The sequence below is a fragment of the Ambystoma mexicanum genome, chromosome 5q (genome assembly GCF_040938575.1).
Source record: "Ambystoma mexicanum isolate Mex_15411 chromosome 5q, UKY_AmexF1_1, whole genome shotgun sequence".
Classification (NCBI taxonomy): Eukaryota; Metazoa; Chordata; class Amphibia; order Caudata; family Ambystomatidae; genus Ambystoma; species Ambystoma mexicanum.
Window position 1 is genome coordinate 953,380,287 of NC_090933.1, and position 26,817 is coordinate 953,407,103.

Genomic DNA, 26,817 nt, shown 5'->3' on the forward strand with positions numbered 1-26,817 from the left:
GCCGAACGGAATTGAACGGCACTTGTGGATTCTTTTGAGGGCAGGAAGCTCATGACATTTGACTGATGGAGAACAACATACAGGATCTTGAGTGGCCATTTTCTCACTTATGCTTAAGTGTTTAGGAGAATGGCAGAATTGTGGGACTGCATACCGGAAGAACCGGATGGGTGCTCTGTGACGCACACACTGCTGCCAATTGAGGGTTTGGAGGAAGAGAGTTTCAAGGTTATACAATGCCCTGCAAAATGCAAGATTGACAGAGGAGTTGATAGGTATGGTGAAGTGGGAAAAAGATGTGGTTTCCACGATTTTGGACAAACAATGGCTTCAGATGTGGGGACAGGTAAAGAAAGGGTCACAAAACGCAAGCTTTAGTTTAATACAATTTAATTATTTATACAAAGTGTATATGACACAGGCGAAGCTGCATATGATCAACCCTTCAATCTTGCATGCATGCCCACAGTGTGGGGCAGGCTCTTTGGGCTTTTGGCATACCATTTGTAAATGCCCAGTCATAATTACATATTGGGAGGGGGTGATGAAGCGGCTCAATACCTTGCTATGGAGCACTTTTACTCGCACTCCGACAATCTGTTTGTGGGGATTGATCCCAGGGAAGAAACCTTATAAGACACGGAATAGAGTGGCACAATTTATGATGGTCCTGGCTAAACACAGGGTCGCAATATCTTGGAAAAGTGCTAGGGGCCCGTCGATACGCCAATGGCTTCAGGATGTACAACGATGGGGCATGACAGAGGTGGAGTACTTCAAGAAACAACGGGTCCCGCACAAGGGCAGTGGAGCTGGGTTAGATTGGGGACAATTGTTGAATGAATACGATTCCTCCCCGGATCTAAAACCCCCCCTGAGAGAGTGGATACTGGCAAGTCTGAAGGGGTTCTGTTGGGAAGCTGGTGGTTGGTAGGGAGCATTAGGAATGGTATGCTTATGATTTTGGCTGCGGGGGAAGAGGGTGGAGATGGGGTGAGAGTCAGGAGGGATTCAGGAGAGAGGATCAATTACCCGATGCCAGAGAGGAATGGTCTGTTATACTGGAAGACTATTGGGGTCGATGTGTTTGACTGTACTGTTTGGACATACTATGTTGTAATTTTTTCAAAAATGAATAAAAAGAAGTTTTTAAAAAAGCACAGTCACTAAGCTTCTCTGAAATTCCGTACTTATAAGGAGGCCATTCTGATAGACACCACTTAAATAAGGAGAGTGACTGAAAATGCAGGCACTCTCAGTGGATGTGCCTTTTGTACATTTACACAAAGGTAATGTAGTTCTCAGGACACACCCTAATTTTTACCAGCTTCCTTGAAATCCCCACAGCCTAGAGGGGGGGCATATACTTTTGTGCAGAGCTGCCATGAATAAAGGCACTTCATAAGAGCAGTGCATTTTTTTCCTCCTTTTCCACGGGTCAGGAGTGCTCTCCAGTTACTAAGGCACATATTGCACACTGGATTGTGAGCTGCAGTTAAGGCCCCTTGTTTCAACTCCCTTCCTGTTACTCTGAAAGCACACTCTACACAAGGAACACGTGCAACACATGCATTCACAGCAACATACCTTAAGAAACCATTTGCCAAGCAGAAACATGGAACTCTATTCACAAGTTCACTCAGCATTTCTGTCTAAACCCACAAACACATGCAGACTCTTAGTTGGGACAGGCAATATTCAAAAATTAGTTTTCCATAGCACCAACAGCACATCTACATTTCACCTAAATGTGCTTGTTAGTCTTTGCAAGGCATGTGAATCTAAACAGATTATCAAGCATCCGAAGACAGAAACTGCTTATCAAGTAATTGTCTTTCTGTGGCTTATCTGCTTTGGGTGACATGTCCCCACCCTACTCCCACATGGGGGCTCAGTTTAAGGAAACAAGAGTAAGATATTCAGACACAGCGGCATTTCTGGTGTTGTTAAAGACTTTTATTGATAAAATAAAAAGGGTTTGGTGAAATCCTACCTATCCATAACTCTAGGAGGGATTTCCCTGCCTCAACAAAACTAAGGAACATGTGTGTCAGAATGCCCAAATCAAAAGAGTTTTCTGTCCTGTGTCCAAAATCCTAAGCTGCCCCTCGCACACTAAACTCAGTATAACGTGAAAATATGGATGCCTTTTAGCTGAAATCCTGCAGCTTCTTTCCAAAGTTACAAACACAAGGTTCTTAAATTGCAGGAAAGAAAACCAATAAAGTTCCGCCAGAAAGTGTTTTTCCCTTCCCCAAGATTTTTCTGGCTTTTCTTTGTCACTTTAATACTTTAATATTCTCCACACGCTCAAGAGGAATGACCCTTCCCCTGAGTTGCCCTCCGTTTCACTGTTCAGCAATATTTACACTTCAAAGGAGTATGGTTCTTCCCTTTGAGATCTTCACGTTCAGATCAACAGCTCCCATGCGGGGGACTCTTCCCGTTTTCTATAATACCTGGTTCACTCTCCTGCCAGGGCTTTTTACATTTAATTCAACATTTCACATTATGGGGACCTTTCTCATTTTCCTTCAATGCCTGGTTTACTCTTCTGCCAGGGCTTTTTACATTTAGTTGAACAATGCTCAACTGATGGGAATGGTGGCCTTATGTAAGATGATTGTTCTCCCTAGATTATTATATTTTTTTACAAACATGCCTTGCATGATAAAGTTTTTTTTCCGAATGCTCGATGAGAAGCTAGGTGAATTGCTGTGGAATACGGGGTGGCGAAGAGTAGCAATTGGTACACTAAAACGTACAAATGAAACGGGGGGCTTAATGTTTTAGTGGCAAAGCTCCAAACTACTGCTCTATGGGATGCACCTCTGGAGGGGGAAATTACCAGGTTGTTGGGTGGCATCCCGGGTCATAGACAGGGAATTGAATTGTTATCAAACCCCATAGCAGAGAAGGGTGTCACAAATGGATTTCAGGTGGTCCGGGAGACTTGGAGAAAATTTCTGACAAAGCGGAAGGTTAAAGGGTATGATTCTTCCCGTTGAGACTTTCTTCAGTTCACATGCAGGGGACTCTTCGCCTTTTCCTCCAATGCCTGGTTTACTCTCCTGCCAGGGCTTTTGGCATTTTGCTTGAGTTTCTTAATCAGCCATCTTAGTATTTCAATATAATTTAGCTTCTTCCTGTATTTATTTACTATTCCATTCCCAATAAGTACTGCGACAAGAGAGATGATGTCTGTAATCACTCCTGATTCGCATTGGGTCTCAGACCCTGTTTCATTGGTTTGCTACCTCCCAAAAAAGTGCCCTGGTTTCCCTGCTCACTCTCACGGACTCACTGGCTCTGTTCGGCGACTTTGGGCTCACTTGTCGCTTCCTTGCTGCTCTGCGGCAATCTCTGACAAGCAGCTGGCACCTCCCTCGCGATTCGGTCTCCCCGGTCAGCGAGAGGCTTCTTTGGTGCTTCTCCACTTATTTCTGACCCTGTGGGTCCTCTTGGGACGTGCTGCTACCTGGGATGTCGTCTCTGCTGCTTCTCCGCTCTCTGGTAAGCTGCCTGTTCCATTCTCTGTTGGCACCAAGAGGAACCCCCCCCCCTCTGCTTTCCTTCCCTGTGTTGGGAAAGAGTCAGTCTCCATCCTTCTTGCTGGGCCAGACTTTTGAATAGCCCAGCCTAGATCGCATATCCATAACAACTGGAGCGCATGGTGTGCTTCTCAGCCTTTGCGATCTTCCTTGCTCTAACCTTCTTCCTTGTCCCAGTATTTCTATGGGAATATGTATGGAGGTGATTATTATTCATACTCGTACTTATATAAATATGAATAATAACTTTCCATCAGCCCCTGCTCAGGATAGCAGCCCCATGTACCTCAGTGAGAAGAAACACACCCAGCCTTGTATCCAAGCGAAGGCTCAAGTCGGTACATGAAGATGGCCGACACGGATCCACCTCGTAAACACAATGGCAATCTGCCCTGATAGCACATCAGAGCACAAGCCCTGCTGATTGGCTGATGCCAACTTCAAGTCCACTGGAGCCCCAGAGCCAGAAGCGAGAGCCGGCATCTCCCCAATGCAGCACCCAAAGGCTTCTACCTGTCTTGGCCATTTCCATCAGCCCCTGCTCAGGAGAGAAGCCCTCTGTCCCTCAGCGAGAAAAAACACACCCAGCCTTGCAACCAAGCCAAGGTTCGAGTCGGCATACCAAGAAGGCTGAAAACAGATCCACCTCGTAACCACAATGGGCAATCTGCCCTGACTGCACATGGTAGCACCAGCCGTGCTGATTGGCTGATGCCAACTTCAAGTCCACTGGAGCCGGAAGGCGGAGCCTGCATCTCCCCAAAGTAGCACCCTTAGGTTTATGCCTGTCTTGGCTTGTCCTGGCCGGACCTGGATGCTACACAATCGCTATCACGACAAGTTGGTGCTGTTACTTCCGCAGCAACATACACCACTAAACTAATCAATGCCTCAAGACCTTTCCCCTCCCTTGACAGCTGCATGACCATAGTCTGAGCAACCTTAGGTTTCAGGCACAACTACTGTAATGCCCTCTTTGTAGGTATCACAGACACCAATATCAAAAGAATGCAAGTGAATATCCCTAAAACCAATCACTTCACTGCAGCAAGAAGAAAAGCCCACTGGTTCCCGTTTCGTGAGTGGATCCTCTTCAAAACACTCTCCATCACGCACTGATCCCTTTCGAAGGTTGTCCCACACTATCCATCACAAAAACTTGCCCAAACCTCATCTTACCGACCAACCAGAGCAGCTATGCCAACCTCATCACTCAGCCCATTTTTAAACAGACGAAAGCAGGAGGTACAAGCTTCCCAGCAATCGCAGCTAAACACTGGAATCTACTCTTGCCAACCCTGCGGCCGAACAAACTTACTGGATCTTCAGAAAAGCTCTCAAAACACTGATATTCACCTAACCTGGAATACTCTGAACTCATCTGAAAGGACATGTCCTCATGTTTATGCTTTGGGACAAATACTGTATGTATCTAACACTTTTTTAATGCTTTATGGTCTGCAACTTGGGTAACTCGTCATGTAACAGCACCTTGATGCCCCTGGGCTTAGTGTGCTCCATAAATGTAAAAATAAACAAAAAAAATAAATACATATATTTTGTTCTTACATCACAGTATGCCATACAAAGGTGGGAGGGTGACAATTATTATTGTTGTCATCATTGCTCCTTAGGTGGTAATGCCATGTTCTATTCAGAGAGTCTCCCCTACTCCCCTGAGATTGTCCCCCCTCCTACACCTCATATGTCCTCCCACCAATAGCCACCCCCGGGCTGGTATCAGGTAGCTTCTGCCCTTCCCTGGCCACATGAGGAGAAACTCTCCCCAGGGAATTGGTGACGACTTCACTGGATTCGTCACACTTAGTTATCAACCTGAGGATATAGACAGGTGGAGCATTAGCCTTAGGCTCTCCAGATGTTTTGGATTTCCACTCCCAGCAGCCCGAGCCTGCATACTCAATGGTGAGGAATCATGGGAGACCCCAGCACTGTAGGGATAGTGTGACGGGAACACCCCAGTCAGTGCCCTATTTACTTTAGAAGTAAGTGTCTTGTAATTCTTAGGAACCTCCACTAAATGGCATAATATGCAAAGCATGTGACTCTAAACAGATACGACCTAAAACACTAATTTGGGGTATGTAACATCTCTCATATGTAATATATGCCTTTCTGTGAAGACACTACAAATCAGGAAATCAAGCAGGCCCAACAAGGATTCTAGAAGGGACTGGTTAAGTTGAAATGTTTTTCAAGGCTTCATTCAATCTCGGTCTGATCACAAGATTGTGATAGTTGCTAATTGCTGACTTTATAAACCTAACTAACGGATCAACTTGTTGCTTTTGGATCAGCTAAATACACAACATGAGACCTTTCAGTTGGTCACATGCCGTTATAGGAGTTCTAGTTTGCAGACAAGACAACATATTGTTTTAGTTCCTTGTGCAGGTCTGTTATGATGATAATGACTATCATTGATTTGGCAGGCCGGGTCCTACACTGTGCACTGGAGATTTTGTAAGGAGCTGTGATTTATTTATGTCACTGACGGAAACAGTGGAATCTCAGTGTACAAATATTTGAGCCAGATCACTGAAGCAGTGACCGAGATAGTGTGCTACTACTCCTCTCAGATAAAAGGGCAATCTTAACATCAGTAAAATTGACATCCAGAGATATAAGCAAGCCATTAATAAAAAAACATGTTAGCATTTGGAACACACAATTGTTCCTGTGCTAGTGTTCTATTTTTCTATTGTGGTTTGCAAAATTGATGGTGCTTGGATGATAATGCCCCAGCTTCCATAATCGCCTATTCAGGAGATGAGTGAGTATGTCTCCTGAAGTGATAGACCTGGGGAAGGGAACAGAAAAGGTCAGAGCAAGAATTCCTTGAGGACCCCCAAGAGAGAGGAGGATATAAGTAATGGGTACAGATGTCTTTGAAGGCACAATTTGCTCACTCCTTACCAGAATGTGCATCCTGGGAGGCTTCCAAAGAATGGTCTAATGGAGGGACAAGCAGAAAGTTTCTGGAAGGACTGAAGGGGTAGGGGCATGGAGACCTACGGAAAAAGCATAGCTTGCAAAAGTGAAGGAGACCGGGTGGCCATGTGATGAAAATGGAGTCTGGGAGGAACGGTATACAGTGTTTATATCGAATCTTTTATATAGAATGTCCATATATTGAATTTTTTCTATTGAATGCATTTAGGGTGGGGTAAAGAGTTAATATTTTTGGGAAACAGTTGGGACAGGTTTTTTAGGGGTGGGAAACGGGACGGGGATTCCCTCCTAAACCCCCTCAAAAAAGTTCATTCACTATAACATTTTTATTTGATCAAATATTACATATAGTGGCATTCTTTAGAAATAACTTTGGTATAAAGACATGTAACTGAGGAGTACCAGCAGTGTTCCATATGTGCGTTACCTGGAAACGTGTTTGAGTCACTCATCATTTTTTATTATGCTTATCTAGAAATGATTACTTGTTGAAGCAGCCTACCATCTTGGAACAGAGTACTAAAAGGCAATTATAATAGCCAGAACATAAAATAAACTCAGCATTGTTATTAGGTTTAAGAATTCTGCTCCCCTTAAGGTTAGTTACTCACAAAGTATATATGAATGTTAATGAAGTAATGTAGGCTGCTGCTAGCCATATTAAAAGTGTTGCTATTCTATTCAAAACTCTTATTAATGTGATCTCCATATGCATGCCTGCCTACGGTGCGCTCAAATATGCCATTGTGCTCTTATATGTGTCAGACCACAAGTCGTCATGCATGCCTGTCCATTTCAAAATTACCAGTCCAATTTACACATTGACATTCCGGGTTCACATTGCTACAGTTAAGTATAATCCCATGCCATTGCCCCCAGAAATAAACATGCTAGTTTTACCTTGTTTCCCAGGAAATGTGCGCATGTTATTTTCACGTCTTTACAAGGAAATTCAGTGAAATTGTTCCATTCCAGCCCAACTATGTGACTTGGTAGGTGGATCTTGCCCGTCAGCTGCTCCCATTACATGCTGATGAGTGCTCAAAAACATACGTCAGTTCAAAAACCCCACCATACTCATACGTCCCGTCCCCTTTCCTCCATCCTTGTGGGCATCCCCCAACATGGGGACGGAACCACAACCTTTTGCAGTGAAAAATTGAGCTTCCCCTTTAAATTTAGTATAGCGTGTGGGGGCGTGGCCTCAGGTGTAGGGATTTCCGCTGAGGCCCCGCCCTCCGGCCCCTCACCCCAGTCCCTTTTTCCGCACAGACAGTGTTGGACCTGGCAGCCAGTACAGACTTTTTTAGCTTTCCTCTTGCTCCCCATTTGTTTTTATGCATTCTTTTTTTTCTACAAAAAATCTTTTATTTAACATATTCTTATTTCACTTCACTTAGGTGCCTCGCCTCCCTGGCGTATGTCCACCGCAGGAGGCATCATGAGGTGTGCCTCATGCGACTATTTGTTCTCGGCCTCGGACCACCATGCAGTCTGTCTGGTGTGCATGGGGCCCGCCCACCGCTGGGACTCATGCTCGGCCCGCAGCACTCTCTGTCACAGCACATTGAAGAATCGGTTGTCACGCTGGAGGGAGATCTTCCACACTTCTACCCCACCCGACCTTAAAGACTTTGTCTACAGGACCTCTCAAGACAAGATAGGCCCTCTGTTCAGCATGGCTCAGCAGTGCAGAAACTCCTTCCCCGGGGTTCCTGTGGATCAGGGTTCCTCGGATTCAGGTTCTGGCAGGCCCTATGCATCTAAGGCTCCAAAGCAGAGGGGCCAGGGGGCTCTTCCGGGCAGTCTGGGGACAGACCTGAGGCCTTTCAGGCTACCAGCTCCCAACCTGAGGGACTCAGGGGCCCTACCAGGCTGTCCTCGAAAAGACGATCATGCTCATCCTCTTCTACCCCAGTGGGTAAGGGATCGTTGAGTGCTACTCAGAGTCTGTCCTCGGCTCAACACGACTACCGGCACATGTGCCTAGGGCTCCTAGCCTACCGGAGCTCGCTCTGAGGTCATTAATCAGGGTGTTACGACTACCGGCCGGCCGGCTGAGGCCTCAGCGCCTACCAGGATGCAGGATGATCCTGGGCCCCTTGCCCCTGGAAGTGGTAGCGGATCCTACGGTGCAGGTTTTTGGTGCCCTCAGGGCTACATCTACCCATCACAACTGTTTGGTTACATGCACCTCAGCGCTTTGACCAGAAGCGAAGGACCAGTGCCTCGAAGGACCGGGCCCGTAAGGATCAGACGGCTTACGAGGACCGCTTCTTTGAGCGCTTCCTCCTCCTCATGCGTTCCCCCTGAGATGAAGGGGCTCCTGAAGGATATTGTGAAGGAGGTCATCCCTCCTCTGGGTTCTCCTCCTGTTTCTCCTGCGCTCCTGTGCCGGCCCCTACTCCGGTTTCATCCCCCACTGGTTGTTCTGACCCTCCCACCTCATCCTGTACCACCAATGCCTTCCCCTCAACAGCCGTTGGACCTGTCTGCAGCTCTGGACCAGGGGGAGGGGGGACTCTGACGGCACCAGTGTCCCAGGGCCCAGATTCCCCTCTGTCTGTAAGAAATGGGGTTGAGAGGGGACAATGGCAACGAGGATGAAGATGACGCCCAGGATGATGAACCCTCTGCATCCATTAAAGCCTTTCATGATCAACTTCAGGGCCTGGAGGAAGTTTTGGGATCCCTCTTCCTGAGGAAGACCCCTAGGAGTCAGGTGTGCTAGCAGAAGTCTTGGGCAAATGCATCACAATCCAGTCTGGCATTCCCCTACAGAAGGGTGTCCTGCAGGTGGCACGGAAGGTCTGAGAGAAGCTGAAGGCCAACGCCCAGATGAATAAGAAGTTGGACAGCAGGTTTAGCGTGGAGACAATCCTCCTGGCCTCCCACCTGCAGCCCCATTCCTCTGTGGTGGCTGCGGCTTCGTTGTATTCTGAACCATTGTCTTTGTTGTCTTCTTTTCTTCCATGGGAGCCACCTCCAGTCGCCTCTTCAAGGAGGACAAGGTCCTTGAGTCCTTGGGATAGCGTTGTTACTCTATCTCAGGTGTGCATTTGCGGCAGGCCAACACAGATGCCCTCTTGGTTGCAGCTAACCAGAAGCTTTGGAGGGTGCTCAGGAAAGTTCTGCCTGACCTCCCTTTGGACAAGCAAGCCTCCTTCAAGGCCGGTCTGGCGGATTCCCGGCCCATTGCGCAAGACCTCATGGAATCTTCGATCGCACACATCGATACAACCAGCATAGGGCTGTGCCTGGGAATCGAGATGAGAAGAACGGCGTGGATGCACGCCACAAAGTTTTCATCTGATGTGCAGGGGCGAATCCTGGATCTGCCCTTTGAGGTCGTGGACTTGTTTAGTCCACCGATGATAAATTAACGAAGAAGAAAACCTCCACTCAAGCTGCCAACTCCTTGGCTATCCTGACAAAACCAGGTCAGAAATCCTTCCCTCAATCCCAGGGGTAGGACCAAGTTCAAACTATGTGTGTTCTCTGGCTTCAAGGGGTTCCGAGACCGCGGAACACACACCCAGTGACAACAGGAGGAAGCAGCAGAGGTCGTTGTGCAGCTTTTTCCTCACCCCCTTCCCCTCCTCTACCTCCACCTCTGACGCCAAGAAGCAGTGACGCCAAGGTCAGGGAATACAGCTTGCCTGTGGGGGACCATTTGTCTCTGTTCCAGGACACCTGGAAGCGTCATTTCAGCAACCTGTTTATCCTATCCATTGTCTCCAAGTGCTTCAGTCTTCCTTTGCCTTACCATCCTCTCCTCCTCGTCGGATCAGGTCCCTTGCTCTTTTGCGGGAGTTCCTTTTGCTCTTGGAGATGCAGGCGATAGAACCAGTTCCTCTTGTAGACAGGGGTCTCAGAAGAACCAGTTCCTCTTGTAGACAGGGGTCTCAGATTTGGAAGACTCGTTGAGTTGGTCAATGCCCAGAATCACCACCTCCTCCTCCTCCTCTGAATTAGGTCCTTCTGAGGAGCTCTCTGTGGGTATAGTTCGTCTTTCTCTCCAGGAGTTGTCTAGCCTTTTTTTGCAGATTTTAGGACAGACTCTTCTGGAGGCCACCTTGCCAGTTAGCTATCTGTTTGGCAGTGAGATCCCCAGGGAGTCAGCTACCAATTCCAGGGAAAAAGCGTAGCTAAAAAAAACCCTGGTAAGATGTTTCTCCTCAGCACAGTAGATGCCAAAGTAGATGGAAACTACAATTCCCAGCAGTCTCTTCCGGTGACTCAGAATATCCAGGTTCCAAGTATCCGAGTAGGACGAGCGTTCCAAACAACTTCGAAAGAGAAGATAGCAACTAAGGAGGAACGTAGTCATCAAGCGGGTAAGCAGAAAGAACGGAGCCAAAACATTGCAGGAAAGGGAAAACAAAATCGGGAGGCTGGCAGAAGCTGGAGAAGACGGCAAGCGGGAAGCACAGACAAAGGTAAGCGGGGAGCGGTAAAACAGAAAGGGAGGAGGGAAACAGCAGCGGAATACTCACAACGAAGATTGGAGAGAGCAACACAGCGGCTTCACCCGAAGCGGAAGCAAGGGTTGCAACGCATCAGCGTTGCTGACGGACACGTACCTCTACGCGTCGATCCCCCGGAGGCGTGGTGAGCGAGCCGAACACTAGACCGCTGCAGACAGTTCCCAAACTAGCGCTTCCTCCATAGTATACAAATTCTCCATGGCGAGCGCGCCATGCCAGTATGATCTCTTCTCCACTGACCGCCTGTGGGTTTTCCTGGATGATTTCTATGGTAAAGGCGTAGAAGTCTGGGTGCACTGAGATTTCTTGCCGGTTCCCAGGACCTCTCTGTCCAGGGGTATACTTTTCATAGTATGAGATATTGAAGTACTCCGTGTCTGTATCGAGAGTCCAGGATGCGAGAAACTTCATATTCAGGGGTATCTTCTAGGTTTGGTACATTCTTCTTAATCTGCCTCTTATAGGGATCAGCTTTGTATTCCTTGAGAAGGGACACATGGAATACCGGATGAATCTTCCGTAAGGAGTGGGGCAACTTTAGTCGGAAAGCCACTGGATTGATTTGTTGTTCAATGGAAAATGGGCCAATATACCTTGGGGTGAACTTTACTGGGTGTATCCGCCTAGGTAATTATTTTGTGGATAACCACACTTTAACTCCAGGCTGCCATGTTGGATTTGCTCGTCTATTCCTGTCGGCCCATCTTTTATATGACTGATGGCTGGCTGACAAGGTTTCCTGAGCCTTCAAATGGGTTTGTTTGAGGATGTCCAATAATTGATCCACTGTGGGAATGTTGGTGGTTGGTATTGCCGACTGCGGGATATGTCGGGGTTCGTAACTGTAATTGCACTTGAAAGGACTCATTCCGATCGCTGAATGCAAAGTGTTATTATAGGAGAACTCGGCTATTGGTAGAAGTTGACACCAATTATCTTGAGTTTGGTTACACTAGCCTCTGCGATATTGTTCCAGCGTGGCATTCAGACATTCCGTCTGCCCGTTGCTTTCGGGATGGAATCCAGAAGATAAAGCCTTCTGGATCTGTAATTGTTTGCACAACATGGTCCAGAACTTGGAGGTAAATTGAGTCCCTCTATCAGAGACTATTGTTTGCGGTAATCCATGTAGTTTTACTATGTCTTTCAAGAAAACCTCTGCAGTCTTGGTGGCAGACGGAGTACCCTGGAGAGGAGAAAAATGAGCAAGCTTACTGAAGGAGTCAACTACTACCATGATTGCCGTGAATCCCTCATATGGTGGCAATTCCACAATAAAATCCATGGATATATGTTGCCATGGTCTTGCGGGTATCTTTTCTTGATGGAGAAGGCCCAAAGGTTTTGCTGTACTGTATTTGCTTTGCGCACAAGTAGGACAGGAGGATACGTATGCACAAGTATCTTTGACCACTGTCGACCACCAAAAGTGTCTCTTCAGTAGATTTAATGTGGCAGAGCGACCCTTGTGTCCAGCTGTGGGTAGATCGTGACACCAGGCCATAGCTTGGGATTGAAGTACTGAAGTTGATAAATATAGCAGGTCTCCCCTAAACGGGTATTCTCCCTTCTTGACTAAGGATCGTATTTGAGTACTCGAGGATTTGCTCTGTGCTTCCAATACCTGCTGTAAAAAGGTGTTGATAGTTCCAATGAATCTTTTCCGATGCAACAAGTGCTCGTGATTAGAGTACTGTTCAGTCTCTTCCCCATAACTTCGGGAGAGGGCATCTGCCAGGTGGTTCTCCTTCCCTGGCAAATATGTGAGCTCAAAATCATATTGTGAAAAGAAATAGGCCCATCTGGCATGACGAGAATTACGACATTCCATCTTTTGTAAAACACTGAGATTCCTGTGATCCGTGTGAACCTGAAACGGGAATTTAGCTCCTTGTAAAAGGTGTCGCCACTCTTCACAGGCCTGTCTGATGGCCAACTACTCCTTTTCCACCACCGAATAATTCTTTTCACTAGGGGTGAGGGTCTTTGAGTAATAGGCTATGGGATGTTCCAAATGATCTTCTTTTCTTTGTAGGAGAGCTGCTCCGATGGCTCCTTGAGAGGCGTCTGTCTCTACAATGAAGGGCAAGGCTTAATCCGGTTGCCTGAGGATAGGTGCGGAAATAAAGGCTTCCTTAAGGTGGTTGAAAGCTAGATCTGCTTCCTGGTTCCAGCTAAATCATGTTCCTTTTTTCAACAAGGCAGTGATGGGGAGGACAATGTTGGAAAAACCGGGCATGAATTTACGATAAAAATTAGCTAGGCCCAAAAACCTCTGTATATCTTTTACTGAGTTAGGAGTTGGCCAGTTGTGAATGGCTACAGTCTTGTTAGGGTCCATTTCTACTCTGCCTTCTGACAGAATAAAGCCCAAGTATGGCACGGTAGCACCTTCAAACAAGCCTTTATCTGGTTTAGCCAACAAATGGTGGTTTCGGAGTCTTTTGAGTACCTCCCTTACATGCTGTCGATGTTGTTCTAAAGTCGATGAGTATATCAGGATGTCATCCAAATAATTTCCAACTATATTCAAGTTGAAGTGAGAGTAACCAAAGAATAGTCTGTTTTCCAAAGCCAGGTAGTCAGCCTGTTCTTTGGAATAAAACCACCGTGGTTGAAGGCACAGTTATTTCTCACAGAGAAAGGAACTACTGTGGGTTTTAACGCCCACAGGGACAAGGCTGTGTAGGAAGACAGGAAAGGATAGAGTTGAATTCTAAATGTCCCTTCCTTGTGGACTCTTCTGTCCCTGTGTAGCGCTGCTGGGCCGCCTCCAAAAACAGGGGATAGGATAAGAAGAGACACGTAACTACTTCTAGATGTTTATGCACCATTCAGCCTTGCATCAATGTGCCCGTCAACCACTTTCTCCCACTATGTGTTAGCATGGGAAGAGACAAGTACCGATCTAAAAACAGTGTTTACGTGATGAGGAGAACATACATCCACTGGGTTGTATAAGTTTATTTGCCCAAGGATTGTTTGTCACACCCTGTCCACTGTGATTTTAAAAGGACTATCACAAAGTCAGGTTGCAATCACTCTGAAATTGTGTTAGACCAACATCAAAAGACAAACAGTACAACACTCTCCACTTGGCCATCTTCCTATTAGTATGGCAGGTGGAGGATGATAAAAAAATTGGAAAACCACGGTGGTTTTATTCCAAAGAACAGGCTGACCACCTGGCTTTGGAAAACAGACTATTCTTTGGTTTCTCTCACTTCAACTTGAATACAGTTGGCAATTGTCCAAACCTTCATGTTACACATCTGATTTAAGAAGGGCATTCCCTGTTAACTTAATTAATTGCCCCCTTATACTTTGTAATGTCATCCAAATAAACCACTACAGAGTTGAACAAAAGATCACTAAATATCTTGTCCATAAATCGCTTGAACTGAGCGGGGGCGTTAACCAGCTCAAAGGGCATCACCTTGTATTCATAATGACCTAAGGGGGTCCGAAAAGCGGTCTTCCATTCGTCACCTCTCCGTATTCTCAGCAGATGGTATGCTCCTTTGAGATCCAGCTTTGTAAACCACTTGGCTCCTTGCACTGCTTCCATGATGTCTTTTATCAAGGGCATTGGATATCTGTCTCGAATGGTTAGACTATTTAGACCTCGAAAATCAATACAGGGTCTGAGTTCCTTTGTACCCTTTTTAGGTATGAAAAATAAAGATGCTCCAGCAGAAGAGGTGGATTCTTGTATCAGCCCGTTCTGAAGATTGGTTGCTAAGTATTCTCTTAATGCTTCCTTCTCAGGGAGGGACAACAGGAACATTCGCCCGAAAGGAACCACGGCTTCTGGTATAAGGTCAATCTTGCAATCCTCATTACGATGCAGAGGTAGAGGTCTGGGTTGAATGTCAGCGAATACATCGACGAGCACTTGAGAAGGTACAGGTTTGGTGTTAATACTCCTTACGGGTATAGGATTCCCTTGATGGTACGATAGTTCTTCATTGGAGAGGCAGGGCTGAAAGCAATGTTCAGAACGGAATTCCACAACATTGGTTATCCAGTCAATTCCAGGATTATGCCTTCTTAGCCAAGGGATGCCTAGGATCACAAGGAAATGGGCTGCTCTTATTAAATCGAATACCATTCTTTCCTGATGTGACTTCATCTTGACTCCAACCTCCTGAGTTTCCTGTCTAATCAGACCAGAAGATAAAGGGGTGCCGTCCACACCTTCTACAGGAACTGGAATCGGTGTCTCCCTTCTCGGTACGGCATGTTCTTTAGCCCATTGATCGTTCATAAAGTTCCCGGCTGCTCCACAATCTAGCATGGCAAGACACTCCACTGAGTGACCCTTCTTCCATTCTAGAACCACTGAAAAGACCATCAATTGGTGAGAGGTATCCGGAAACTTAGTGATACAGGGCCAGCCATTTGAACCCCTTCCGTGTCCCTGCTCAGGGTCGGGGCCTTTCGTTTCCCGACCTCCTGGGAGGCACTTCGAGACAGTCTCACAGAAGATGTTTCTCAGAGCCACAGTACACACATAGGCTTAAGTCCTTTTGTCGTTTTCTTTCAATGGCAGTCAGGGGACCCCTAGCAGTTCCTATTTGCATTGGTTCTTGGTTATTCTTGGTTATTGGCTGCACTGGCCTTTCCGACGGCATTGGTGTGTTGGTGTGTAGGAGGTTGAGGAAGGTGAAATCCCGGACTTGTACTTCCTTCTTTCTGTCCGTCGCTCTGAAATGCGGTATTCTATCTGAAGGGCTAAAGTTACCAGCTCCTGAAAAGAAGCTGGTCTGGCCACCCTAGAAAGTTCATCTTTTATTTCATCATGTAATCCCCTTCTGAAGAGTGTTTGTTTGGCCGAGTCCGGCCATCCGGTCTCCATTGCAATCCTTTGAAAGTTAGACACATACGTCTGTACGTCTAAAGGACCCTGTTTGGTATCCAAGAGGTTCTCGTATGATTTGTATAGCACTTCTGGTCTTTCAAACCTTGTGCAGAACTGTAGAACAAAAGCTCAGTAATCGGTCAAAACAGGATCAGAGTCTGTCACTAACGGGTTGCCGAGGCCAAGGCATTTCCCCCTAGATTGGAGATGAGAAATCCGACCCTTGCCTTGTCCGATCCAAACAGTTTTGGACGAAAAGTAAAGTAAACCTGACACGCGTCGAGGAATTCTTTCATCCTTTTAGGATTGCCTTCATACTTGCCGCAGGGCAAAGGCATAGGTGGAAGATCATCCCGAACATCCTCCCTTTGTGTGACTTGTTGTCGTAAGGCAGCATTATCAGCCTTCAATGCATTGTTAATGCATTGTTCTCTGCTTTTATTGACTGTAGTTCAACTTTGATTCCCTGGATGGCATTGACCAGTTCCTGGTACTGCTCTAAGATGGCCATCCCTTGGCGTTGCAAACTGTCAGATTTGGAAGACTCTTTGAGTTGATCAATGGCCAGAATCACCACCTCCTCCTCCTCCTCTCCTGAATTAGGTCCTTCTGAGGAGCTCTCAGTGTGTATCGTTCGTCTTTCTCTCCAGGCGATGTCTAGTCTTTTTTTGCAGATTTTAGGACAGACTCTTCTGGAGGCCACCTTGCCAGTTAGCTATCTGCTTGGCAGTGGGGCCCCCAGAGAGTCCGCTCCCAATTCCAGGGAAGAAGCGTTGCTAAAAAAAATCCTGGTAAGATGTTTCTCCGCAGCACAGTAGATGCCAAAGTAGATGGTAACTACAATTCCCAGCAGTCTCTTCCGGTGACTCGGAATATGCAGGTTGCAAGTATCCGAGTAGGACGAGCGTTCCAAACAACTTCGAAAGAGAAGGTAGCAACTAAGGAGTAACATAGTCAGCAAGCGGGTAAGCAGAAAGAGCGGAGCCAAAACATTGCAGGAAAGGGAAAACAAAATCGGGAGGCTGGCAGAAGCTGGAGAAGGCGGCATGCGGGAAGCGCGGACAAAGGTAAGCGGGGGGCGGTAAGACTGAAAGGGAGGAGGGAAACAGCAGTGGAATACTCACAACGAAGCTCAGAGGGAGCAACACAGCGTCTTCACCTGAAGCGGAAGCAAGGGTTGCAACGTATCAGTGTTACTGACGGACGCGTACATGTACGCCTCGATCCCTCAGAGGCATGGTGAGCGAGCCGAACACTAGACTGCTGCAGACAGTTCCCAAACTAGCACTTCCTCCATAGCGTCCAAATTCTCCATGCCGAGCGCTCCATGACAAGGGGCTTCGGTTACTGTTCCCGAATTTTTGCGGTAACCAAGAACAACCAGGTTGGCCTAGTGGTAGTCCTGGACCTGTCATTTCTAAATCTGTCTTTAACTCTGGAATGCTTCAAGATTATTACTCTCGCGCACATAGCCGATTCTCTGTATGCAGGGGACTGAATGTGTTCCCTGGACCTCAAAGATGCATACCTGCATGTACCCATATATCAACCACATCAGATGTTTTTGCAGTTCATGATTATGTCGTACCACTTGCAGTACAAAGTACAACCCTTCAGCCTGAACTCGGCCCCTTGTGTCTTCACGAAGTTGATGAATGCACCGACGGGCCTTCTCAGCTTGGAGGACCATCATCTATACCCTTATCTGGACGCCTGGTTGGTGAGGGCGGGATCACCCATAGGGGTGGTGCACTGGAGACTCTTTATCAGCTGGGTTTTTCTCTCAATGAGAGGAAATCGCAGGAACTGGTCTTCCTAGGGGTGCGTTGAGACACTACCGTTCAGCGAATTTTCCCCACGCCCGAGAGGCTTATGTCTCTCGGCAAGGCCGTGGGACACTTTCTGGCCAATGCGACCACCTTGGCATGGTGGTTCCAACACATTCTGGGCCTGATGGCTTCCTGTATGCTAACTGTACACCACGCCCGTCTCAAGATGTGGCGCCTCTAGCTCCACCTGGCAGTCAATTGGCCAATTGGCATCATGAGACAAGGTTTCAGTCGGACAGGCTACCTATATCACCACTCCTTATGCCCGATCTTCGCTAGTGGCTGGCAATGTTTCAGTGGGAGCCCCCCTCACCCGACCGGAGCCTGCCCTGGTGGTGATGATGGACTCCTCTCTTTTGGGCTGTGGGGGCTACTCTAGAGGGCTATGCGATACATGGAGCATGGTCCTGGACGGAAGCCCTCCTGCATATTAACCTACTTAAGCTCATGGCAGTGGGCCTAACACTCAAGGCATTTTTGCCCCTCATCAGGGACAGGTTGGTTCTGGTCAGGCCAAACAATTCTATGAAAATGTCTTAGCTGAACAAGCAGGGCGGCACCTGTTCCCCCCTCCTCTGCATGGAGACAGTTTCGATCCGGGAATGGGTCCTTACACAGGGGATTTGGATTTCGGCAGTCCACCTGTTGGGGGGGCAGCATTGCAGAAACAAATCGGCTGCGTCGCTTGGTGTTCAACACCTACGAGTGGGAGTTGCATGACGACTCCTTGTTTCCCATTTTCCAGCATTGGGGGTTCATGTACTTGGATTTGTTCAGATCTCTCCAAGTGCCCCCAGTTTGCCTCATGGGCAGGTCAGGTTCGGGGGTCACTGGGAGATGCCTTGCAGATCTGTTGGCACGGCCGCAGGTGTTATGCGTTCCCACCCACCCCTCTGCTCCAATGGACCCGCTACAATTTCCGGGCCTCTGTGGGCTGCAGCCTCATCCTCGTTGCCCCCCTCAGACCTTTGAGACCCTGGTTTTTGGATCTGCTGCAGTTGTGCTCCCGTGGTCCTGTCCATCTTGCAATACCCAGAAGGGGGTTCCTGACAGCAGCGCAGTGCAGTGGAACATCAGGCCCCAGCCAAACTTCCCCTAGTGGCCTGGTTCCTGATCAGCTGAGACTTCAGCATGCTCAATTTTCAAATGACAACTCAAGACATATTTCAGCAGGCCAGGAGGCCTTCGACTCGGTCCCAGTATAAGAGCAAATGGACTAGGTTCTGCCATTGGGCTCGCGACAAAGGCCTGGACCCTGTCACCTGTACTCTGGATGATGTACTGGCTTTTTCAGCGCACCTGGCTCACTGTGGAGCTCAGGTGGATACGTGCTGCACGTATTTGGCGTCCATTGGGTCTTACAAGAATTCCCCTTAGCATGTTTTTTCGGCAGCCAACCCTGTGGTTAAGGCCCACCTCATGGTGCTGTCTAGCCTTTTTTCTCTGGTGCATAGGCCGCATCGGTATGAACCTCAATGTGGTTCTTGCAGTTTTGCAACACAAGCATTTCAAGCCGATGGCCTCCGTGGGCATCCGCTTGGTGACGTTAAAAGCGTTTTTATTGGTTGATCTCACCTTTGCACACAGGGTAGTGAGCTGCAGGTGTTGTCTTCGTGCGAGCCCTTCACCACGTTCCACAACGACAAGGTCATCTTGCATACTCACCCAAACTTCTTGCCCAAAAGACTTCTTGTTTTATTTGAACAGGGAGACCTGCCTGCTGGTATTCTTCCCAAATCCACAGTCTGAGGCAGAGAGGACCCTACATTCACTGGCCCTTGAGAGGGTTCTCATGTTTTATCTCTCGCCAACGAAATCCTTCAGGAAGTCTGAGGCATTGTTCGTAACTTTTGGAGGCCCCTCCCCCAGCGCTCAGGCTTACAAGGCTTCCATCGCCCGTTGGATGGTTCCGGCCCTTTCAGAGGCATACACTGCCATGGGCAGACCTGTTTCTGAGGGTATTCATGCCCATGCGGTCAGAGCCAAGGTCACGGCCGTCACATTTAAGAGACATGCTTCTTGGTATGTCATCAGCAGGGCGGCTAAGTGGGACACTCCATCAGCCTTCTGTAAGCACTACTAACTGAACACCAGCTCCAGGCACGATGCAGAGTTTGGTCCGGCGGTTTTGAAGAACCTTTTTGCTTCGTCCTAGATATGAGGCAGGTTATTACAGCTCCACCCTATGTTTCTTGTTCGGTGGAATCCCACAGAAGGATGGAGGAAAGGGGAAGGGATGCATGAGTAATTAAAGTTACTCACTGTTGTGACTAGAGTGCTCATAGTCCATGGTCCCCTTTCCTCCATATGTCCCACCCACCTTCCCCTGCTAGTATGCCATGGGCTAATATGTATAAGAGTAGCCAGGTATCTAAGCGTCCGATGTGTTCAAAAGGGACTGTGGTGAGACGCCAGAGGGCAGGGCCTCGGCGGGTTGTTCCTGAGGCCACGCCTCAATGTGCTATGCTAAATTTAAAGGGGAAGCTCCATTTTATGCTGCCAAAGGTACCGGTATCATCCCCATGTTGGGGGACGCCCACAAGGTTGGAGCAAAGGGGGCTGTGGACTATGAGTACTCCAGTAAATACGGTGAACAACTTTAATTTTTCAGTTAATGTTGCTCCCTGGCAACCCAGTCTTGTGCCAAGTAAGTGCGGAAGGATGCCATTCGCTTCTTTCACAGAGTTCTGCCCTTAAGCGCGACCCTATAAGGGCGTGCTGGAGCAATCTATAGTACTTTCCTGCTCATTGACCATCAGTAAAGTCTGAGTGCACCTGAGATGACCATACGGCATGCACTGTGCTGTGCCTATTGATACTGCTCTTGACAATGCATGTCTGAGAATTGCCCCCACCATACATGGGCATGTGACGAGTACTGGTTGCATAGTCTGGGCAATGCAGTGGCGCCTTCCCATCCTCAAGGTAGCTTGTGGTGCCTGCTGTTGAGCTTAGCAGCTTGCCCGCACACTCTACTCCCCCACAATGTGTGGCTGGACACCACCAATTATTGAGGGGCCACTCATGTTAATTTAGAGGCTGGGCGCTGGACAGCTGTACTGTAAAATTATGTTAAGTATTAAAAACATCTCTCAAACTCTGAACTCAATGCAAAGCCGTTGTCTCCATTCTCCCAAATAGCACAATATGTTATTAAACCATGGCAAGTGGAATTTCCATTATTTACAGTATCTCACATTTGTGCAGCTTATACTTTTTGCTTCCTAAATATGTCTTCCCTTACTTTATGTGCAAAAAGAACAAAAGTAACAAGGCACAGGGACATGTACTCATCCCATTTATTCTCAATTGCTGCAGTGCAGAGTTTAACTGCTTTTGTAGTAAAATCAAGTTATTTTGTTTAGTTTGAAACAGAATTGTATTTTTTGTGCATACATTGTGAGATTTAGGGAAACCATATTCAAAATAAAGTATGTAAACTATCTAGCTACGCCTAGCTACCCAAGAACATTTTCCGTGCTAGATTTAAATACAGATTCTGAATGTGGAGTTTTATCAGTGTAGTTTTCATAATTTCATTATACATTCTATGTTTTCAAAATGTCTAGTTCTCATATTCTGATGTGTCCTTGTTTTTCATTTCATTCTCAACTTTGTATTGTTCTTATTTCTGCCATGGCTGCAGCCATTTTCTCACTCTACCTCGCTCCAGAGTCAATCACTCCACTGGTGAACACCCGAGGAGTTCCAGGTATATGCATTATGTGCCTGTGTGTGTATTTATGTGTGATTTTGGATCTCAGTGGTAAAACCTCTGCAACTGTGTGTATAGTAGCATAACGCATTTCCATTTCCTTTTCTCATTTTGATGAGTTTTTGTACAATTTTATGATACATGCAATGACCACAAGCACTGTTTCTCAGAGAGGCTATTGTTTAATTTGTGTCAAACTTATTCCCCTGCACAAATTGGAGAGACTTTGGTGAAGTGCATTCACAGGTGGGAAGGAAAGCAAGCAAGATGCACACAGTAGCTGGGCATCAGTTAATGTTGTCTGCAATATGGATGCATATTTTATTCATGGTATCTATATTGTGTGAGCTGCCATTTTTCAGGTGAATGTGCATTGTTCTTCAGAGGGCTAGCTTTCTATCAGATTAAGAGCCCATGGTTTACTCCTTACAGTCAGCGAAAGTCTGCAGGCAGGTATCCAATCTTGGTGGAAAGTTAGTAAATGCTCGTTTCAAATTTACAAAGATTTCATATGGATTTTTCCAAAACAGTATCTAGGAATAAAGGATTCCACCAATCACATAGCCTTATGCTCTTGTACCCACAGCGTTTACAATACGGGAAATCCCATTTTCTTTTCTTTCAATAATTACCATTCCGCAGTTGAATGAACCTAGGTGTTGAGCCCTAATATATCCAACAGTCTCTGGAATTTGACCTCCCAACGGTTTGGCATGCGTGTTTCTTTGCACATGAGACAAGCATTGTATGGCTTGAACTGTGCTTGAATCCAATTATTTTACAGGAATATGATGTGACTGTGTGTAGTATATAGCAAACACAGCAGAGAACAGTAATGCTATAATGCATCTGGTGAAGAGTGTGTAACACAAAATATGTTATGTGACAGACAGCAAGGTTTTATCAGTGAAAAAGTATATAATCATGGTTAAAATTTGTAGTAAAGAAGTTAACATTTTGAAAATCAAATTTGAACAGAATAGTTCAAAGCAAAGAAGACGAGTGCCAAACCTACAGGAGTTACAAATGTCTTTTCTCTTGTTAATACTTATAATTGAAAGCATGGAAACCTTTGAGAACTAGCCATATAAATACCCCCCTCGATTTTCCTTCTTCGGTTAGATGGTTAAGGCTGGCCTTCAACTCCAAACAGCAGGACTTCTTAAAAGCCTCCCCACCTACCTCTCCCTACTTGTCTTTCAATCCACTAGCTGCATGAAGCAAAAACACACAACTCCCACCCTCCCTCCAGCTTTTTGCCTGCTGGCACCTTCAAGTCACATTAATCTCACTGGATGACGTGTTACATCTTTCGCTTTGTCACATACCTTCCCTTTCTGCAGACCAGTGGCTCTCCCAGTGACCCAGTTCTGGCAGGTGATACATTTGGTTCTCCCTATGGATAAAACATAGTCCCTGCTACAAATCTGTAGAATCCTACTGGCACACAGAACCAGGATACTTCTGGCTTGCATTCATCAACACCACACATATTCAGAGCTTCCTCTTCTGCTACCTCCCTAACCCCCTCTCCTCTCCTCTCTGCTCTGTTTTTAAGCACTATAAATCATGAGGTCCCCAAAATGGCAAAAGTGTGCTGTACAACACTACTTTACATTGCATTACATGTACATCAGTGCACATGAAATGCAGGCCCTACCTTTATAAAACTACTGCCTCATCTTAACATGCCAGGTGTAGCAGGAATTAATGCATTCATCTGCTTCTAAATCTGATGGGTTAGTGGATAACATGATTTTAGGGTTAATCCTAGAGGTAGTCTAAAATGGCAGATTAGTCTTCTGATTAGATCAAATAGTGCAACTGAACCCTGTTTTCTTTATATTTGAGCAAATGAGAATTAATGAATACATCACAATTGTAACCATAGTCAAATCTCTAGAAATACAGCGATAGGCCAAAACTGTGTATACGGTGTTACAAATATAGACTAGGACTACTGTTTCTCTCTAGCCCGTCATTGACTAAGCAGTGGTCTGAGTCAGGGATAGTTTACCATAGGAGAAATTCCTGGCTCAGGTTATCTGAAATGTTCCCTCACAGTTAGTTCAGGATATGGGTTCTGTCCTTGTTACCAGCACTAAGGTACAAGGTCACTGACCACAGAGGAGAATATAAGCACCTTTCATTTCGTGGCAATGGTGCTGTTGAGGGTGAAACCACTTCCGTTCAAGATTTCCATTCCTGCTTCAAATCTTTAAACTGGCCTATGGTCGGCAACCGCTTTAGTAATATAGCATCACACTTTATGATTGCAGAGGTTTCTAGGGCATTTTCATAAACACAAATTCTGGCAGGCCATTAATTAATTCACAATAGCAGTTAGAATGGGCAAAGGTATTTTTGCAACTTCATCAATCCATATCCCAAAGAATCCTTCCCAGTAAGTGTCTTCTTTATTTCTGACCCACCGAAGCACATGGTCCTTTTGCATATCTTTCACAGTTCACAGTTTGGAGGTGACATCACGGGTCCTGCTCAACTGCTTTGTTTCTCAGAAAATGTTTTTTTTTTAAATGTTTAATGCATTTGGCCTTGCTACACAGATAAGGGTTTTCTGGGGGAAAATGGGCCTAGTGACTGAATCGTTGAACTAGTTCAACCATTTCTTGCAAGTCGAAACATAGTCCTGTCCACCACTTCGTTCAGGACATTTCACCCTTGTGTTGGGTAACTCTACCTGTTGGTTACCTGTTCTGGTTTTCTTCATTGTCTATCCTTCCTTTAGCACAGAAGCATGGTAAAAGTTGTTGGCCCCTCAGTTATACAATATGCAGATGACATGCAGTGTCTTCTTTTGAACTGGATACTAAAAATATATTCTTTGATTACCTTCCTAACCAACATCAAAAAGGGATTCAGAATCCGTATTGGGCTGGTGGGATCAGAGCGCTCTAACACTATAATCAAGCAACATACCTTGTTCTCAAGCAAACAAAAAATCAGCTGACTAGTCAACACTTTAGCGGCCATCTTTAACTATGAACGTAGCCTCGTTTAGTGTACCTAAGAAAATTAAACTGCTGCTACTGTGGTAGTTGTGCAAGTAGGTGTTGTCAGACAAAACTCCATGGTCTGCCCACAAATATCTGCCTAGCTGCATCAGATATTGGGAACACATCTCCATAATGTAGGATTAACTGGCCTCCAGTTAAATAACATATTTAATTTAAATATCTATACATTGTTGACAAAACAGAACATGTCCAAAGAAATCTGCTCATGGGGCTAGTAAGGTGATTAGTCCGAACAAATGTCAACTCACAAAGGTAATTACCATGCTAACACCAATTCCTTATCACACAACACCCCTCTTTGGTGGTCGAAGCCTCAAACTGCTTCCTTCTCTTTTCCACACATCAATCCATCCACAAAACACTTGCTGGTATTTAGTACACATTTGTAAAATGTATCTTATTTAAACTCTGAGGCCCTGTTACAAAAATGTATCACCTCTTTCATCACTGAACCCACACGAGTCTCTGCAGCCCAAGGTAGCTATCCTACCAGTGTTATTAAGACAGAGCCATATGGTTACTTAAGAGGTGTACAGGGGATGCAACCGAGACCCCTACTTCACTGGGTCTCTACCCAGATTGGAGCAACATAGTTGTCATCCCTAAGAAATCAACCCATCTTGTCAGGGTGGGTTTGTCACTCTTGTGTGTAGGTGGCTCAACAGGCACTATCAGCCCAGAGGTAAATGCATTGGTAATACAAGGGACTTCGGCAACCATGGGATATGTCAGACTCTGTAACCCACAAATAGAGAGGGGTCACCATTCACAATACCTCTGAAAATGCCAACCCTTTAAGGGGAGCAGACTAACAGGACATAGAAGCAGGCACAAAGGGGATGGTGACATGCGCAGGTGCTGCTTGCATACCAACAGCCAGGCCTTGCAAAGTGTAACTCTTACCTACAGCTGATGGAACAAAAAGAGCTCTTGCAAGAGTGTGAGAAGGTACAGAGTGTCAAAAGGCCAAGTGGAATCAATTAGAGACAGGCACAGAAGATTGTGGTTTCAATAAATGCAGGTTTTTTGGGGATGGGCATAATTCATGGTCCAACTAAAGACAATGCATCATAAGAACAGAATGACTTTCCCCTAGGTTCCAACAAGGCAAAGTGTCTGTGTTCCATAAAAAGGTTTCCTGCTAAAATATAAAGTTTCTCAATTCAGGGTCCCGTTTCAAAAGAAATGGTTAGTTCTCAGGCATTCACAGTCTGAGGGTTTAGGTGTTCCTGCACTTAGTTCTCATTTCTTGCTTTCTTCAGTTTGGGTCTCCTGCTTCTCATCCTGGTTTTTCTGATTCTTATGAGACCCTTCTGCCTGGATCTCAGGGTCTGAGTGCACCTACATGTTAGGCCTAAGGGGTAGTAAGGAGGATGGTTAGGTGGCACCAAACCAAGCACCAAAGCTTCCACCAATCCACTTGGTCTAGTTTGCAGCATGGCACCCCTGCATGAGCCAGGGTGATCTTGTATCAAAGGGAACCATACTTTAATCCCCTTTCGTGTCTCAACTGTGCTCCTCTCCTGACTTCCCTGCCACATGCCTTACCTTCACAGCTTCTCCATTCTCTTCAATCAGATGTGTAGCATGCCTATTAATTCTCCCTGTCTGTCCTGTCCACATCTTGGCTGTATCCTTCTACCTCGTCTTCTCCAAGGTTTTTCTTGCCTCCTCCCCTGCTCTGTCTTCGTCCTTAATTTTGACTCTCCTCCACTTACTGACCTTTCTCCTGCTTCTTTACTCTCCTCCTCCTTGGTTGTCCCTAATATCTCTCACCTTCCTCCGTTTTTCTCCTTCCCCTCAATATTCCCTGTTTACTTATTTGCCTCCCCCATAGTGATCACCTCCTCTTTGCTTTCTTCTTCCTCATCGCTGGCTTCTATTAGCCAGCCTCTTTCTACTCTTTCCACCCCCACTTCTTATTTTGCTATACAACGCACTACATCGGCACACCACCACTGTCTCAAATGTCCCACAAACTCCTAAAGCCACTCCGGTTTTCTGTAAGACCTGGTCCTACCTTTAGCGACTTCTCTTGCTTAAATGGCCTTGGGGTTGTATTTTTGTGTTTTTGAAGAGGGAATGGTGGTAGTACGTGACTTGCTTGCTGCTCTGTTGGCATCACCCCCTCCTTAAGCAGAGCCACAGACTAAGCCTCTATAGCAGGCTGCCATCCTGGAATCTCATTTCACACATGTGCAGTAATGACGCATAATGACTCATTCACCACATTTTAACCTCTTGTCTCCTCATTCCTGGGCTTCTCTGATCCTCATGCCTCCCACGCCAATGTCCCTGAGCTAGCAGGACTGGGTACTTTTCTTTTTGCCAACACTCTTATAAATCCCACACCAGGTATTCGA

General features: G+C 46.3%; 1 protein-coding gene across 13 annotated transcripts in view; it reads left to right on the plus strand.

Moving 5' to 3' along the window:
* RIMS2 (regulating synaptic membrane exocytosis 2) overlaps nucleotides 1-26,817 on the plus strand; it is a 2,919,733-nt gene that overhangs the window by 2,047,234 nt on the left and 845,682 nt on the right. For all 13 annotated transcript variants that reach the window (XM_069621474.1, XM_069621475.1, XM_069621476.1 and 10 more), the window contains one exon: nucleotides 21,348-21,413. In XM_069621474.1, the coding sequence (XP_069477575.1) occupies nucleotides 21,348-21,413 (66 nt within the window). The remainder of the gene's footprint in view (nucleotides 1-21,347; nucleotides 21,414-26,817) is intronic.